A 15,098-nucleotide genomic window follows, 5' to 3' on the forward strand; every position below is an offset into this window, starting at 1 on the left:
CTAAGCAAAACAAACCAGCGTAGCTCACATTATGATGCAATTAGAAGCCACAGGGAACCAATGTATGCACCCCCTGTTCTGAGCAAACACAGTCTTGGCCACCTACCGTAAGTAGATACAAGCTCTTGCAAGATACCACACAAGTGCAGTAAGAGGTGGAGCTTGGATTGTCTGCCAGGAGTCTGATGTTTATCTGACAATTTATGGGATTCTGAATTGAGAACATATTTGCAGTCTTCACAAATAAATGAGTTGAAAAGTTCTGTGATAATAATCTGTTGTGTAGAAACTGTGCCATGGAATAAAAGGCAAGTTTTCTATCCAATCAAAACATTATTTTCACTTAGCACAGCTTCATCCACAGAGCGAGAGAGTCATTAAAATCAGCTGTGTTTGAAATGAAAACCACCAGACTCTTACATGGCACAGGAATTGTTATGTGTGCCTCTGAAGGAACGTTGCTGGCAAATGATCTCAGATAGAAAGGGTAACCAAAACCGAAGAAAAATCCCTCTGGGTGGTCTCTAAACTTTTTCAATTTTTCTACAGGAAATCCATTTAAAACATTAAGTAGAATACATTTTGTTCATTTACTAAATGTCCCCTATGTATAAAACAATAATTAAGTACTGGAGTTCTTTACTATTTGTTATGTTAACACTTAACAGTTCTTCATTTTGCAGAACATGTCTGTGCTATGAAACTTTGTTTTGCAAAGAGGTAATTTTCTGCAATGATCCAAAATTCAATAGATTAATCCCTTGGCTTTTTTCTCAAGGGAACCAGTGCTATGCTAACTTCAGGATTAGCATACAAAAATAAGTCATCCCTGAGGCACTCTATTTGCACTCAGTCAGAGAGAGATTCATGCAGGTTCAGCTTTAACAGCTGTTCTTCTAGCCCATCCAGACCTACAACAAACACATTTGTCAGTCTGGGTGGGAAGGTCATGAGGGATCATTGTCTGCTTGCTACACTTTCTGTCCCTGCTGGTTGTTCAGGTTGTGTATTAGACGGGAAGATTACAAAAAGACCAAAGTCTCAGATCCTTAAGGGCTATGGAAACCTCTTTAATTAATTGAAAATTAATTTGAAGTATTGACTTTCGTGATAATGGTGTTTTATAAAAGGTGGCAAGCAGGTAATTTAGATGAGATCAGAGAAGACACGTAGAAATTGATATGACCAGAGAAGACAAAGAAGTAAAAAGGTTCTTAAAATATACCTTAAATTGTGTTTTTTAGGGTGTTACTTATCCTGTATTGTGCTGTGTAGGATTTTGTGCATATAAATGGTCTGCAAAGGTCCCACAAACTCCTGTCATACCTGAAACTTCTCCATTGGACTCTTTGTTTACTTCAATTACATAGTGACATCCCTATGTAACACTCTTGCTTCTATTGGCTACCACTCAAACATTTTGTAAGTGATATGGTAAGGGGTGGTGCATCTCTAAGCTGTTGACCAATCACAACAGAGCCGAACCAGCTAACTTATCAGAGGAGACTGGGCTCTGGTTTCAGACAGAGGGTGAAAGGAGGTGCTGCAGCACAGGCAGTAGCATTTTGAGCATTAAAGCACATGCATGTCACTTTAAAGGCACAAAATACAAATATGAAACTGAAAATGAGCGCAATAAAGCCAATACAATAACCACAACCCTAACCTAATAGAAAGTAAAGAATTAAATTGGAATTAACAGAGCCTGAAAAATAAAATAACACACATATGGACCGGCAAGGAGAATCTTAAATGCCAGTAGGACATAAGTACTACTAAAGTAAATACTGCCATGGACAATAACAACATAAAAGCATATTGTTATTTCCTATGGCCAATATTTATCTAAGCACACAGCCTAATAGCCTTTCAAACTTTCGTTTCTGTCTTCTCAAAACTATTCACACAAAGAAACGAATGCACGAATGAACACAAAATACTGTAGTTCCTGCTCAATATTTAGTTACAAGCTTGTTGCTTATATTAACAGTTGACTACTTTTTACAACAGGGACATGAAATATGTTTCTCTTTTATTGTTTGAAAAACTAAAGCGTTGCATGTAAGACTGTTAAGTTTACAGGCTGTCCAGGTATTCTACATTAGCATGCTCGGACAGCTGCTATCCTCAGAATACCTGCTATTTTCCCAGCGGCAGACCATCTGCACATTAATGTTCACACCTTTACAGTTTCCACTCTGACTTTTGGGTACCATGGGTTTGGGGAAACTTGTCTTTTCTTGCAGAGATAATTATTGTTTGATATTGTCTCTGCATCCGGGAGAATGTTTTGGTGGTTGGGGCTGTAAGACATGAGAAAGCTTGTTCAGCAGGACTTGACTTGTGTATTTATGGTCTTGTGTCAGTTGCCTGTACATTTTATTCTGGGTTTGAAGGTATGATTATGAGCCACTTTAAAGATGGGCGGCCCTGTGCGTGTGCAGTATATCCTGGATGGGGATGAATCAAGGGGGAACCCACAAACCCTGTCATTATGTCTCACCTGGATTTCCACTCGTTCTGATATAAAACAGATGTTGAAAGTTCTTAAGCACAATAATGCTGATTTTGATCAAGAGCTTTTACCCACTAGATCTAAAGCCTTCATTGGAACGTTTTTAATAGAGTATTCATTGATTAAAAGATGTTGATTATTCTGAATTGAGCTGTTTTTATGTGCTTTTGCTGTTGGAAAGAATTTTGTCAAGCACACAGTGGGCAGAGGAGCATTTGCCTGGGCTCAATTGAATCTCACCATTAGAGAAGCCACTTAGCGCTGTGGGAATGTCATGCAAAGTTCAAGTAGAATCAAGCAGTCAGTGGGAGTGTAACAGCCACCTTAGGGAGGCCTGTGTCTCTCCTTGTGACTCTTATTTTATTTCTGTGTTCACACATATGCAACTGGGAAAATATGTCCTTTGTTTGGCTTTGTAACTCTAGCAAAATCACACAACAAATCAACCAACATAATGACAATACATTAGCGGCTCCTATTTCTGAAGTAGTAAACCAAGGGGCTGTTATGGACAAAGATTTAGTCATACAATGAAAAATATATACCGGTAATCTAATAAATCAGGTACATTTGATATATTTTGATAATACACCTTACCTAAATCTACATAATAGGTGTGTCTAAATCTGGATTACTTAAATCCAGGTAACTTCATACTGTGTGGTGTAGAAGGCTGGAGCCCAGTAGCCAGTGGTTTACCTTTCAGTTAATGGGCCGTGGTTCTTTGAAGCTCAACGTTTGTCTGCTTCACAAACCTTATCTGATTACTGGACTGGTACAACAGGGCCTGAGTTCCTGGCTGCAAACCTCAGGCAAGTAGATCTGATTACTCTTCCTGTTGGGGACCCACTGCAGGCAGCCAAAACCATCTTTGTTTGGTTTCTCTGTGGGGAGAAATGCTGGCAGCCGCCTCTTGATGCAGCACTCATTGTTCTGGCTGTGCTCTCAGGATAGATTAAAGCATAAAAGTTTTCTGTCCTTTGGTTGCTCTAAGGGGAAATATTATTTCAACCTCAGAGATGGTTCCCCTGAGAACCACGGATCCCAAGGCTTTGTCTAAAGAGACTATTTCCTTTTTAGAACAAGTCTTATCTTGTAAATATAAAACAGTAAATGTCATAGCACCAACATATGCAACATCATCTGAAGCTCTACTTAAGAGAATAATTACATCATGCAGAATAATAAACATATTTTTCTTGATCAGTAATTGTGCCTGGCAGCGCTGTCGACAGTGAACCTCTTTTTTCCTGCTCTTGTATTTTGTTAGATAACCTAATTGTCTGGCTGTTATGTCTGTATAGATTTATTTTTGTTAGCATTTACTGCTCAGTTTTACATCATCCCCACCCTTCACTTAGCCTTATGCTATGAGATGAGAAATAACTGAGTGTCGTTTTGTAGAGGTGCCGAGTTTCATTGTCATGGAAACCACAACTCTGCCCATGGCCATCAGCATTCACTTAATTTATTCATTAATTGTTCACAGTTGCTTTCAAAATCACAAGGTTTTTACAGCTCAAAAGTGGCTTGTTCTCATTAGTATTAACAGCAATGATGTATTTGCTCAAGTGTGAGAATGTATGTATTTCGTAAGGATAAACTTCCTCTTTGTATTGTTTTCAGCTTACTGCTTTTTATTTAATTTTCCATAATTGACTCCCCTCTGTTCAAATCCAACAATAGTCTCTATTTGATTGCAGGTCTTACAGCACTCACTAAACCAGATACTCTATTTGCACAAGAGGTCTAGGTACTTAAACAACCATTTCACAAGCAGCCTGACATAGGGGAAAACAGCCTCTGAAAGGGTTAAATAGAATAATAGTGGGTGAGTTTGGCTGCAGTGGAATCTCAGCTCTTAGAAACACTAATTGCACTCAGGCAGGCCTGGGCTGGCACATCGAGCTCTACATCCCCCAGACCTCCTGTCAGGCCTCCTGTCTGCCTTTCAGACCGATCACTTTCAAAGTCATCCCCACCAACAGGCTCATCCAAAACAAAACCCGCAAATTCAAGTCTGCCTTCAGGTTGCTTTTTTGTCTTGTAAGACTTGATTAATGAATACTGATGTAGAAATCCTCCCAAAACATCATTCCAGGAAGTTAGAAAGTGTTGTTTAAGGGCTCTAATTACAGTGTGGACTACTTACTGGTGTTTTGAAAGAAACAATCTCTCAATTTCTCCTGTAATCAGAGGTAAACCTACAGAGTATGCTAGCTATTACAGATTTAACTCAGCAATTACAACAGACATTCACATATCCTGTTGTGAAACAGATAAAGTTGGTCGTCCTGTGTGCTTTAAATCATCGCCTTCATGCATTTCTCTGTTGTTTCCCCAGCTCCCATCTTCTACTTTGGCAACACAGACTACCACGTGGATGAAAGTGACGGCTACGTGGAGGTGCAGGTATGGAGGACGGGGACTGATCTTTCAAAAGGAGGAACCGTGACAGTGCGCTCCAGAAAGACAGATCCCGTCTCCGCTGAGGGTACGTGTCTCTGCAAGGTGCCTTTAGACAGCTTTAGCTAGTTAGTGCTTAGATAATGTAAACCACAGAAAACAATAGACTTAAATCATCAACCTGTCATTCTTTGTTTTCCCAAGCTCAAGAGTCCATGGTGATGTTAAAGCTGGATATGTTGGATAGTTGAACTGGGGAAAGTAACCAATGTTTTAGGTTAGAAGGAAAGGTCAAGGCTTATTCAGTTGGGCCCTCACTTTCTAGGCATCCGTTGTACTTGTACATGCTTTGGACCCAAGACCATTTGCTATCTCCTTGGACTTTCCCCACAGTCCCCATTATCTTCTGCCCCGAGGCGGTCTTCCACCCGTGCACATAGTTTTACCATCTCTGCTCTCGTCTGCTTCATAACCGTTAATATAACTACCAACTAATCATATACAGCATGGTAGAAATGCACGCCAACGGTTACGCACATATCTGGTTCATAAGTACATGAAAAAACCCTGCAGGCAAAGGGTGAGCACTCAGACTCTTCAAAGAATGGCAAATGAATAACCTGTTTGCGCTCAGGGAGATATCCAGTTTCTCGCTGCTATCTTTTAATCACGCAACAAATTCCAACTGTTTATGGCTTTTGACCATGAGATAGAAAGTGTTATTTTGTCAGAATACAGGATATTTCCTTTCATCTTGCTCGCTGCCTGACACTCACAAATGAATTATGGAGTAACATGAGAACTGCTTTAGAATAAGATCAAAATGCAGAGTCCATTTGTGATATATCCTCTATATCCCATAAGCACTATGTTATCGGAAACATTCCTGACCTATTTTGTGTTGCGGACCAGCTGGTGTGGATTACGTTGGGATCAGCCGGAATCTGGACTTTGCACCAGGGGTCACCATGCAGACGTTTCGTGTGACCATCCTGGATGACCTGGGCCAGCCAGTGCTGGAGGGGCCAGAGAAGTTTGAATTAGTACTCCGAATGCCCATGAATGGGATCCTCGGGGAGCCAAGCAAGACTACCATACTCATCAATGACTCAGTCTCAGACTGTGAGTAAACAGCTTAGTTGGTTTGTAAGTGATTAAAGACGTTAATGCTGCAATTTTGATGGTAATTTATGGGTTTAATTATGTTCTTCTAGTGCCAAAGGTGCAGTTCCGTGATGCTGTGTATGTGTGCAATGAGAACTCAGGGCAGATCTCAACTACTGTATACCGTAGTGGAGATATCGGCTACAAGTCCACAGTGCGCTGTTACAGCAGGCAGGGGACAGCCCAGGTCATGATGGACTTCAATGAGAGGCCCAACACAGATGATTCCATAATCACATTTTTACCAGGTGGTGTTTTTAATCACACATCCCTTTGCATAGTTTCTGTTTAACAGATTGAGACATTCAATATCTTTTTCACTTTTCCTTTTTTCAGGAGAGATTGAAAAGCCTTGTGTGCTGGTACTAGTTGATGATACAGAACATGAGGAGGAAGAAGAGCTACGTCTTGTCCTGGGAAGCCCCAAGAGTGAATCTCCCTTTGGAGCATCTATTGGAAGGCAGAAGGAAACACTCATCAAGGTCAAAGACGATGGAGACAGTAAGGATGCTTTGTTTCTTGTTAGTTAAAAGGTTATATTTAAATGCATAATATTGATATGATTATTACATTAAACTCTGGCCCCCTATAGGGGTCATGCCCCCCAGTTTTTAGCTATCCCGATGTCAATCATTGAGAATGTGAAAAAAATGAACAATTTGTTTAGCCAGTGTTGCTATTTTTCCAGATATGGGACAGTAACTTTAATTAAATGAATCTTAAGGCAACAATTTCAAAAGGTTCATACACAGGGGCTTTCATATGTGGTATGCTGTAATGAAATAGTTAGCACAGCATTTTGAAACTATGCTTTCTCAGAGGCGATTATTAGGTTTGGAGAGACAAAATTCAGTGTGAATGAGCCAAAGGAAAGTGGCCAAGTGTCTGTTGTGAGGATCTCAGTGCTGCGTCTTGGAGACACCTCCAAGGTGTCTGTTGTCCGAGTACACACCAAGGATGGATCTGCCACCTCTGGGGAGGACTACCATCCCATCTCTGAGGGTAAATAATAAAGCAAGGCACTTAAATCAGAATAGCATATATGGTGTTTGTGAGTAAAATGTATCCACTATCCTCTTTTGCAGAAATCGTGTTCAAAGAGGGTATCACAGAGCAATATGTGGAGGTGGAGATTTTATATGATAGTGTCAGAGAAATGAGGGAGGCGTTCACTGTGCACTTGAAGCCTGACGAAAACATGGTGGCAGAGACAAAGGTGAAAATGTAGCCAAATTAACATAAACAACTGTGTAACTACTTTCTCCATTAACATCCTCTTGATTACCCCTTCTTGTCAATCAACAGATGAGCAAAGCCATAATCTATATCGAGGAGACCAACAGCATGGCGGATGTCACCTTCCCATCAGTGCCCAGAGTGGTTTCTCTCTTGCATTACGACGACATCGACAGGAGTAGGGACTCTTCACCTGTGGCTGGATACCCCGTCATTTGTGTCACTGTATGTTCCAAGTGATAGCCAAATAAATACTTAAGGGCAAACATTTCAGTCATTTCAACTGCAAAAGATCTATTTCACAAGACTTGATGTGCAGTTAGCCGTAAATACTGTTGATGGGGCTGTGTTTAGCAGATGTGCAGACTTTGCTCAATTACCATCTACCTTGAAAGCTCATCAGGAGAATACAGAATGAATTGGGCTGCTGCAGTGATTGTAGGATGCATTTTACTCAAAAGCCTAATGTATTCTTTTAATTTCCCAGGCCTGTAACCCCAAGTTCCCAGACTATGACAAAACAGGCTCCATCTGTGTAAGCGAGAACATCAACAACACCCTAACTCATTATCGTTGGCTCGTCAGTGCCCCCACCGGCTCCGATGGCGTCACCAGCCCTATGAGGGAAGTTGACTTTGATACTTTCTTCACCTCGTCAAAGCTTATCACTCTGGATTCAGTCTATTTTCAGGCTGGTTCCAGGGTGCAGTGCGCTGCAAGGGGCGTGAACTCTAACGGGGATGAAGGTCTAGAGCTCAGCAGCCCCATAGTGTCAATCAGCATGGACGAGGGTGAGTGCAATTTATTTTCTAGCTTGAGATGCATACTCCCTCTCATGGAAATGGCTCAATGCAATAAGCAGTTGTTGGCTGCGTTTTGCTCTCCCACAGCAGTACTTGCTGTCCTTGCTCCGACAAAACATTGAAACATAAAATCATTTTCTGTGGAGAAGTGTTAGGGAAACGAAACGTTTGATGTTTGTTTGTGTATGCCGTGGTTGCAGGAATGTGCCAGCCGCGTGTTGCAGGCACAGTGGGGGCCGAGCCCTTCTCTGCCAAGCTGCGATACACTGGAATGGAAGAAACAGACCACCCAAACCTCATTAAACTAACTGTCACCATGCCCCACATTGATGGTAAGAACAGCAATTCAAGTCATTTTCATCAGTGAAAATGTAAAAGGGCAGGTTGTTGGTTTGAAACCACTCTTGAGCTGGGAGTCTTGGATCGTTATGTCTCTCATCAATCAGTATTTTACATAAAGTGTTGTAAATGTAACATTCCAATGCTTCCACTTCCTGACTTCTACATGTGTGTCCTGCCTCAGGTATGTTGCCTGTAGTTTCCACCCGAGCCCTGTCTAACTTTGAGCTGACACTGAGCCCCGACGGTACCCGTGTTGGAAACCATCGCTGCTCCAATTTGTTGGACTACACTGAGGTCATGACTCGCTACGGCTTCCTAAGTGAAGCCACCAAAAATCCAGAAGTGATCGGCGAGACGGCCTCTTACCAATACAGCCCTTCCCTCAGGGGATCCAGTACACTACGATTCTACAGAAACCTCAACCTGGAGGCTTGTCTGTGGGAGTTCACCAGCTACTATGACATGTCTGAGCTGCTCAGTGACTGTGGAGGCACCATTGGGACTGATGGACAGGTAATCAGCCCTACCTTTGACCTTCAGCTCACCTCTAACCCTTTTTTGTCATCTCAAGACATGAGGAGCAAGGAGGCAGTTCAATAAAGATGCAGACCACCTTAATGTAGACGCAGCAGTTACTGGTCCGTTTTAGTCTTGCCAATTTTCATTTTGCAATCCTCCTGGATTTCCATGCTTATTAATCATTTGCAGGCTTATTAAAACCCTTTTTGCCTACTTGGTTTTCCTTAAGTGATCCTAAAGTAAATACCAGCCTGCAGAGAAGTCATCCATTAGTGTCCAGGGACCTGTGTTAACCTCTGTAGTAATGACTAACCCAACACCCTGTTCCACCCTACTTCCAGTTATTTGTCTTCTTAAAGTAGCAAGTCAATAACCAGCAGCCTTATACAGATCTGTGTTCCTCTGTTTCGCTGTGTACAATGGGTTTTTTGTAGCAGCAGTAAAATGCAGTGCTGGTAAGAGGAAATCTTCAAGCCCTGTGTTTCGTCCTGCCTCACATACCTTCGGCCTCAAATATTTGTATTCACCCTGGAAACCCACCGTTAGTTGACTTGCAGTTAATTAAGCTAGAGTGTTGATAAAGAGGGCAGTAGGAGTGCAAGGAGAACATCATGGTGAAAACCTCCAGTACGCTCCCTTCTGAATATTATTAATTAAAGCCCTATAGCACTTGCAAATAGGTTTTGGCTCTTAAGCTACTGTATACAAGATTGTATATGTTTTTTAATAAGTATTGGCCATTTGTCATTTAACATGGCTTAAGGTTTAATTAATAACAAAAGGCATCACTCAGGTGATAACAGACATTCCCAACAAGTGAAACAGTGTAGCCTGTAGCCATGTGATGTAAATGAAAATGTGGCAGTAATAATCATGTCTTAACAAGTAACCAGACAGTTGCCAGTTCATAAAATGTACCTGGAGGTTAAATAAATGATGCAGAAAGTTTGCATCTTTATTGATAAGTGGCCACATTAATTAGAGATAACCCAATAACATATAAAAGAAAAGTAACCAACTAACTAAGTTTTGCAAATGATGAGTTGTTTAGAAATCCTGAAGAACAAACAACTAGGGTCCCCATTGTCTTTCCATCAAGGGGAAGAATAGTATACATTCAGCCCTTATACATCTCTGTATATGAATGTATTGTTGCTATGGTTACTAAACAGAGCAAAAGACTGAATTGATAGCATACACAGGGGCGTCACAGGTTCACTTTCAGGATATGTAAGGCAGGATCATTGGGGGAAAAAGGGTGCCTTTGTTTGTGGGTGCCCCTGTGACCCGGGTGCTCCTCTAAGTGGGCAGGCTGCCTGAGAGAAGACAGCTCCGTGAAGGCCGGGGGCCAGTGTCATGTCACAGTGTAGGGCTTAGTGCCCAGCTTAACAGGACCAAAGGAATCTATTAAGGCCCAGCAGGATGTGTCAGAAGGCCAAATCATTTGCCTGAGCTCTCAGCGCCCAGAGGCATAGGCACGTCTCCACATGAACACAGAGCCAGTGCAGGCAGGTACCTCTCACAGGTCAGAGGAAAGTGCAGATACCGGAGAACAGGGCTCTCACCACTTGAAATCCTTTGACCATTTTAAGACAGCTCTTTCAGAGAAGGACAATTTGAAGCAATGTAAAATCCCATACAAATGTTATTGTAATGCTGTATTTTTCAATGTTTATGTATAACTGCTAAACAATATGTTTTGGACACATTTGATTTGCAATTTGACATGAAAAGAAAAAGAAAGCTATAAATAATAATGTCAGTACTTGTATAATGGATTAAGTCCATTACCACTAAGATACATTCAATCATATACTTTTGCACAAGAGCTGAATTTACTGATGCCTGATGTTACCATTAGAGGAATTATATCCCAAGAAAGTTTCCTATCACATGTGTTGCCAAGTTTGAACAACAAAAACTTCTTATATCAGCAATAATTAGGAATAATATAGATAGATAGAATACAAAATGTTGTTATCTTCATAGGGATTGAACAAAGTAAAGATTTTAAGGCTTTGCGCTTACACAAGATGTTGGTTGTCACTGCAGGTGTTGAATTTGGTCCAGTCTTATGTGACTCTACGAGTCCCGCTCTATGTCTCCTATGTCTTCCACTCCCCTGTGGGAGCAGGAGGATGGCAGCACTTTGACTTGCAGTCAGAAATGAAGCTCACATTTGTGTACGACACTGCCATCTTATGGAGGGATGGTATCGGTAGCCCACCAGAAGCTGAACTACAAGGTAAGACTACAGCAGTTGCAATTTTAAATAAAGAAATATTTATAAATATGTCATGTTATCTTTTAAATTAGTTAAGTAGCTGATTTAAATCTGTCTGTGATGTCTTCGCAGGTGCCCTGTACCCTACCAGTATGCGTATAAATGGCCAGGGAAGACTAGTAGTGAACTTCCGCACTGAGGCTCGATTCAGAGGCCTGTTTGTTTTTGCACATCCAGGTAGAGTATGCCATTTTAAAAAGAGGGAACTGACGTATTTAAAGTCTTATATAGATTTTGCTTTATAGCATGACATTATTTTAAAGTTAAAAGAAAACAGTTTTCTTGATGTAGAATATTTTTGAGTGTAAGGGGAGGGTTTACTCAGCCTTTAAATGTATGCTTTGTCTGTGACAATTAATTTAAAGATAAAATGATTTTTTTTAAAGTCACATTTATCATACGTTCCTGATGGTACAGTAATTGACCTTGCCACATATGCTTTAATGGATGTATTTCTCTATCAGCTTCACCTCTAACCTCTATGGTCATGTGTCCGGAACACCCTGGCATAACCTATAACCTCAGTCTTGTGAGGAATGAGCCAACCTACAACCAGCCCATCCAGCAGTGGACATTTGTTTCTGATTTTGCTGTAAGTAAACATTTTGTTTTACCAGTTTAAATATTTGTACACCTAATTCTTACAAAAGAAAGTTTCCCTTTTTAGGTGCGTGACTACTCTGGCACGTATACGGTGAAGCTGATCCCCTGCACATCTCCCCCCGGCCTGGAGTACAACATCCCTCCTGTCTGCAACCCCAGAGAGCCTCTTACCTTCGACATGGACATCCGCTTTCAGCAGGTGACTTATCCTTGTCTAAAATGAGATAGGAAAAAACAGGATTTATTAATTGAAGCTTGTGAGGAAAAATTACACAATTTAAAAGCTACTTTGATACCAAGATGTTGTTAAAAAAGGACATTGATTTTATAAACCCCTGAGATGTATGTTTTAATTCCCTGCCCCTTCAGAATAAAATAGCAGTCATGTTCACTTAAAGGTACACAAGATGTTTCCAACTCCATTAATCCAAACAAATTGCCCAAAATACAGAATATCTTTCTTCAAAGCGCTTCAAAAAAAGTAAATTAATGCATTCCAAAATAAACTAAAAGTATTAAACATACCAGCCACAGTGTTGGGAATCAGTAAATCTGGCCTTGGGTCGATTTCCAGTCCTTTGCCCCATAGCTCTGCTTCTCAAATCACACTGGGTTCCTTGTTGACTTTGTATGAGTGAAGCACAGCCATTGAAATTAGCTATGAGCTGTTTACCGCTCTAAACTGAATGCTGCTCAAATTATACATTATTCTTGTACTCCTACTCTTCACAAAAACACATTTCCTTCCTTACCACCCCAAACAATTCCCCTTGTTCCCAAGGCCACGCCCCTTCACCATTCTGGAGAAACAGATCACCTGACTAGTGTGGTTTAATTAGACAAATAATTTAAAGCAGCATTGACCTGGATTCATATAACATGTATGTATCTCAGTCAAAACATATATTGTTTCAGCTACATAAAAGAAAACCATAAACTGAACAACATGTTTTGATTAGGTCAAGTGGACTCAGAACTACTTGTTCAAATACTGTGCATTTAAAGGCCTTGCTGTGAAACCCAGAGGTTTGGATTACAGGAAGTAATGAAATAAGGAGAATTATTGAAAACAAAAAGACCTGAAATCATGATTGAACATTCATCAACTTATGCATACTCTAATATTCTTTGCTTCCTGTAAACCACATCTCTAGACTCCTATTTAGTCATTTATTTTCTTGCCTCAATCTGTTTTCCTGGCCTACTCTAACTAATTAAGTGCTCATAAAACTGCAACTCTTCTCCTTTACAATGACAGGACAGATCTCTAATCAACATCGTTATTTTAATATATTCAGATGCATATGGAGAGCCATGTGTCCAGCTACACATTTTGATGCCAAAATCGAATCACCCAAACAAATAATTAACTGTTTATCCCATAAAATGCCAGATATAATAACAAATCCTCATCGCAGTTTATCAAAGACCAAAGAGAGTTCTTAAAACATATTTTACTGGCTTTCCAACAGTTTTTAAAGGAAACAAAAACAAAAGTATCTCACTGATAATGATGGAACAAAAGAAACTTGCTTGGCTTTGCCTCTTAACATGGCTTGTGTGTCTGTCCATCCTCTATGTGCTTCTAGGTTAGCGACCCTGTGGCTGCTGAGTTCAGTCTGAACACGCAGATGATCTTACTATCGAAGCGGACGCTCTGGCTTTCAGATGGGTCCATGGGCTTCGGACAGGAGAGTGATACTGCCTTCTCCCAAGGTAAGGCATAAAATATGTTTGATAGCGTAAGGATTAAAAAACAGATAAGCAAAAAGCGCCACAGTAGTAATTGAAATTGCATGGATGGCTGAAAATGCATTACAGTGCTAGTGCTCAAACTAGAATCCCTTTGTGATGAATATTTCTGTTGATTTAGCAAAAATGTTCCCTATCTGACCAAACAGCATAAATTTAAATGAAAATGAGGCAGCCATGATGTGTTATTTTGACCACTTTCATGTCTTTTCCACAAACAAGCTAATGAGCTGGATTTTATTTTTCCAACAACATCTTGAACGTCTTCAAGTCAGTGTGGAAAGCTCTTCTTGCCAAGAATGAGAGATTAGTTTTTGCTGCGGTTTGAATGTTTTTCTCAAAGTAAAATCAACAACTTTTAATACCCAGGTATTTTGCAGTGATACTACTTTTTATTCATCTTTAATTCAGGTGATACAATTTACAGGCCGAGTGATGGTGGATCCAGTGCAGAACTTGGGCGACTCCTTTATTTGTAACATAGAGAAAGTGTTCCTGTGTACTGGAGCTGATGGATATGTGCCTAAATACAACCCCGGCAACTTTGAGTTTGGCTGTCTGGCAGATGCTCCCTCTCTTCTCTACAGATTCAAGATAATTGTAAGTATAAACGTTATATCTCATCATGTCACAAAGGCTTTGTGTCCAATTTAATCTTAATGTTCATTCCTGTTTCATCCTTTACCCCAGGACAAGGCCCAGCCAGAGACCCAGGCCCACTCATTTGGTAATGTAGCTTTCAACACCTTCCTTGCAGTGGATGACCCCGGCGCTTTAGCTCTAGTGAGACAACCTGGGTCAGATGGTTTCAGAGTAGATTCCTCAGCTCTCTTCCAGGTCAGTGTGAATGTCAAGCACTGCAAACGCATTCAGCACACACACCATAGTCCTTATTCTCCAACTCAACCAATCCTTAATGCACCCTAGAGGTTATGTTTGTGCTGGAATTTACATTTTTTCCATCCTGTTGTGTAAAGAGCAAATGAAAAGAGCAACGTAGAAATAATGTATGCTGTTCAAGGGTCATAGAAAGTAACATTAAAAGATATTTGTTTTTTCTCAAATTGTTTACTTTGCTTCTTATCAAGGCGAGAGAGAATCACTGACCTGATAATCTGTGTGGAAACCATATTGCTATTCAGCAATCCAGTACAAACAAAAAATACAAAACCAAACACAGGATAGATTGTAAAGGGGAGCCAAGTACCCTTATCGAATTTACAATATGCTTTGGATATTTATAACTGCAACACAATGAGATAAAATGAGATCGATACAAACATAAAAAAATAAACACATTAAACACATACTGGGCACATTAACTATGGTGCAGGTGTTAAACTTTGTTGACTGTGATGGACATTAAATTCCAATGGCTGAAAATGTTTTGTTCTTCACCTCTATTGTACAGTAACTGCAAAGGCCACTCATTGTGTTTGAGGCGGCATACCATGTTGGCTTAATATAAACTATT

General features: G+C 40.5%; 1 protein-coding gene and 1 long non-coding RNA gene across 2 annotated transcripts in view; one reads left to right on the forward strand and one right to left on the reverse strand.

Annotated features, from left to right (window-relative positions):
* Window positions 1-12,676, reverse strand: part of LOC134880067 (uncharacterized) — a 45,190-nt gene extending 32,514 nt beyond the window's left edge. Inside the window, exons 1-2 of the long non-coding RNA XR_010167897.1 lie at window positions 12,398-12,676; window positions 12,044-12,086 (exon numbers count right to left, since the gene is read on the reverse strand). This is a non-coding gene — a long non-coding RNA (uncharacterized LOC134880067). The remainder of the gene's footprint in view (window positions 1-12,043; window positions 12,087-12,397) is intronic.
* Window positions 1-15,098, forward strand: part of frem2b (FRAS1 related extracellular matrix 2b) — a 49,065-nt gene that overhangs the window by 31,338 nt on the left and 2,629 nt on the right. The window contains 18 exon segments of the mRNA XM_063906764.1: window positions 4,860-5,009; window positions 5,834-6,043; window positions 6,136-6,333; window positions 6,422-6,586; window positions 6,905-7,087; window positions 7,171-7,301; window positions 7,391-7,546; window positions 7,809-8,112; window positions 8,325-8,456; window positions 8,648-8,979; window positions 11,038-11,230; window positions 11,342-11,446; window positions 11,734-11,861; window positions 11,937-12,071; window positions 13,462-13,588; window positions 14,036-14,049; window positions 14,051-14,224; window positions 14,315-14,461. Of these exon segments, the coding sequence (XP_063762834.1) occupies window positions 4,860-5,009; window positions 5,834-6,043; window positions 6,136-6,333; window positions 6,422-6,586; window positions 6,905-7,087; window positions 7,171-7,301; window positions 7,391-7,546; window positions 7,809-8,112; window positions 8,325-8,456; window positions 8,648-8,979; window positions 11,038-11,230; window positions 11,342-11,446; window positions 11,734-11,861; window positions 11,937-12,071; window positions 13,462-13,588; window positions 14,036-14,049; window positions 14,051-14,224; window positions 14,315-14,461 (2,984 nt within the window).

Source organism: Eleginops maclovinus, chromosome 18, assembly GCF_036324505.1.
Source record: "Eleginops maclovinus isolate JMC-PN-2008 ecotype Puerto Natales chromosome 18, JC_Emac_rtc_rv5, whole genome shotgun sequence".
NCBI classification, from domain to species: domain Eukaryota; kingdom Metazoa; phylum Chordata; class Actinopteri; order Perciformes; family Eleginopidae; genus Eleginops; species Eleginops maclovinus.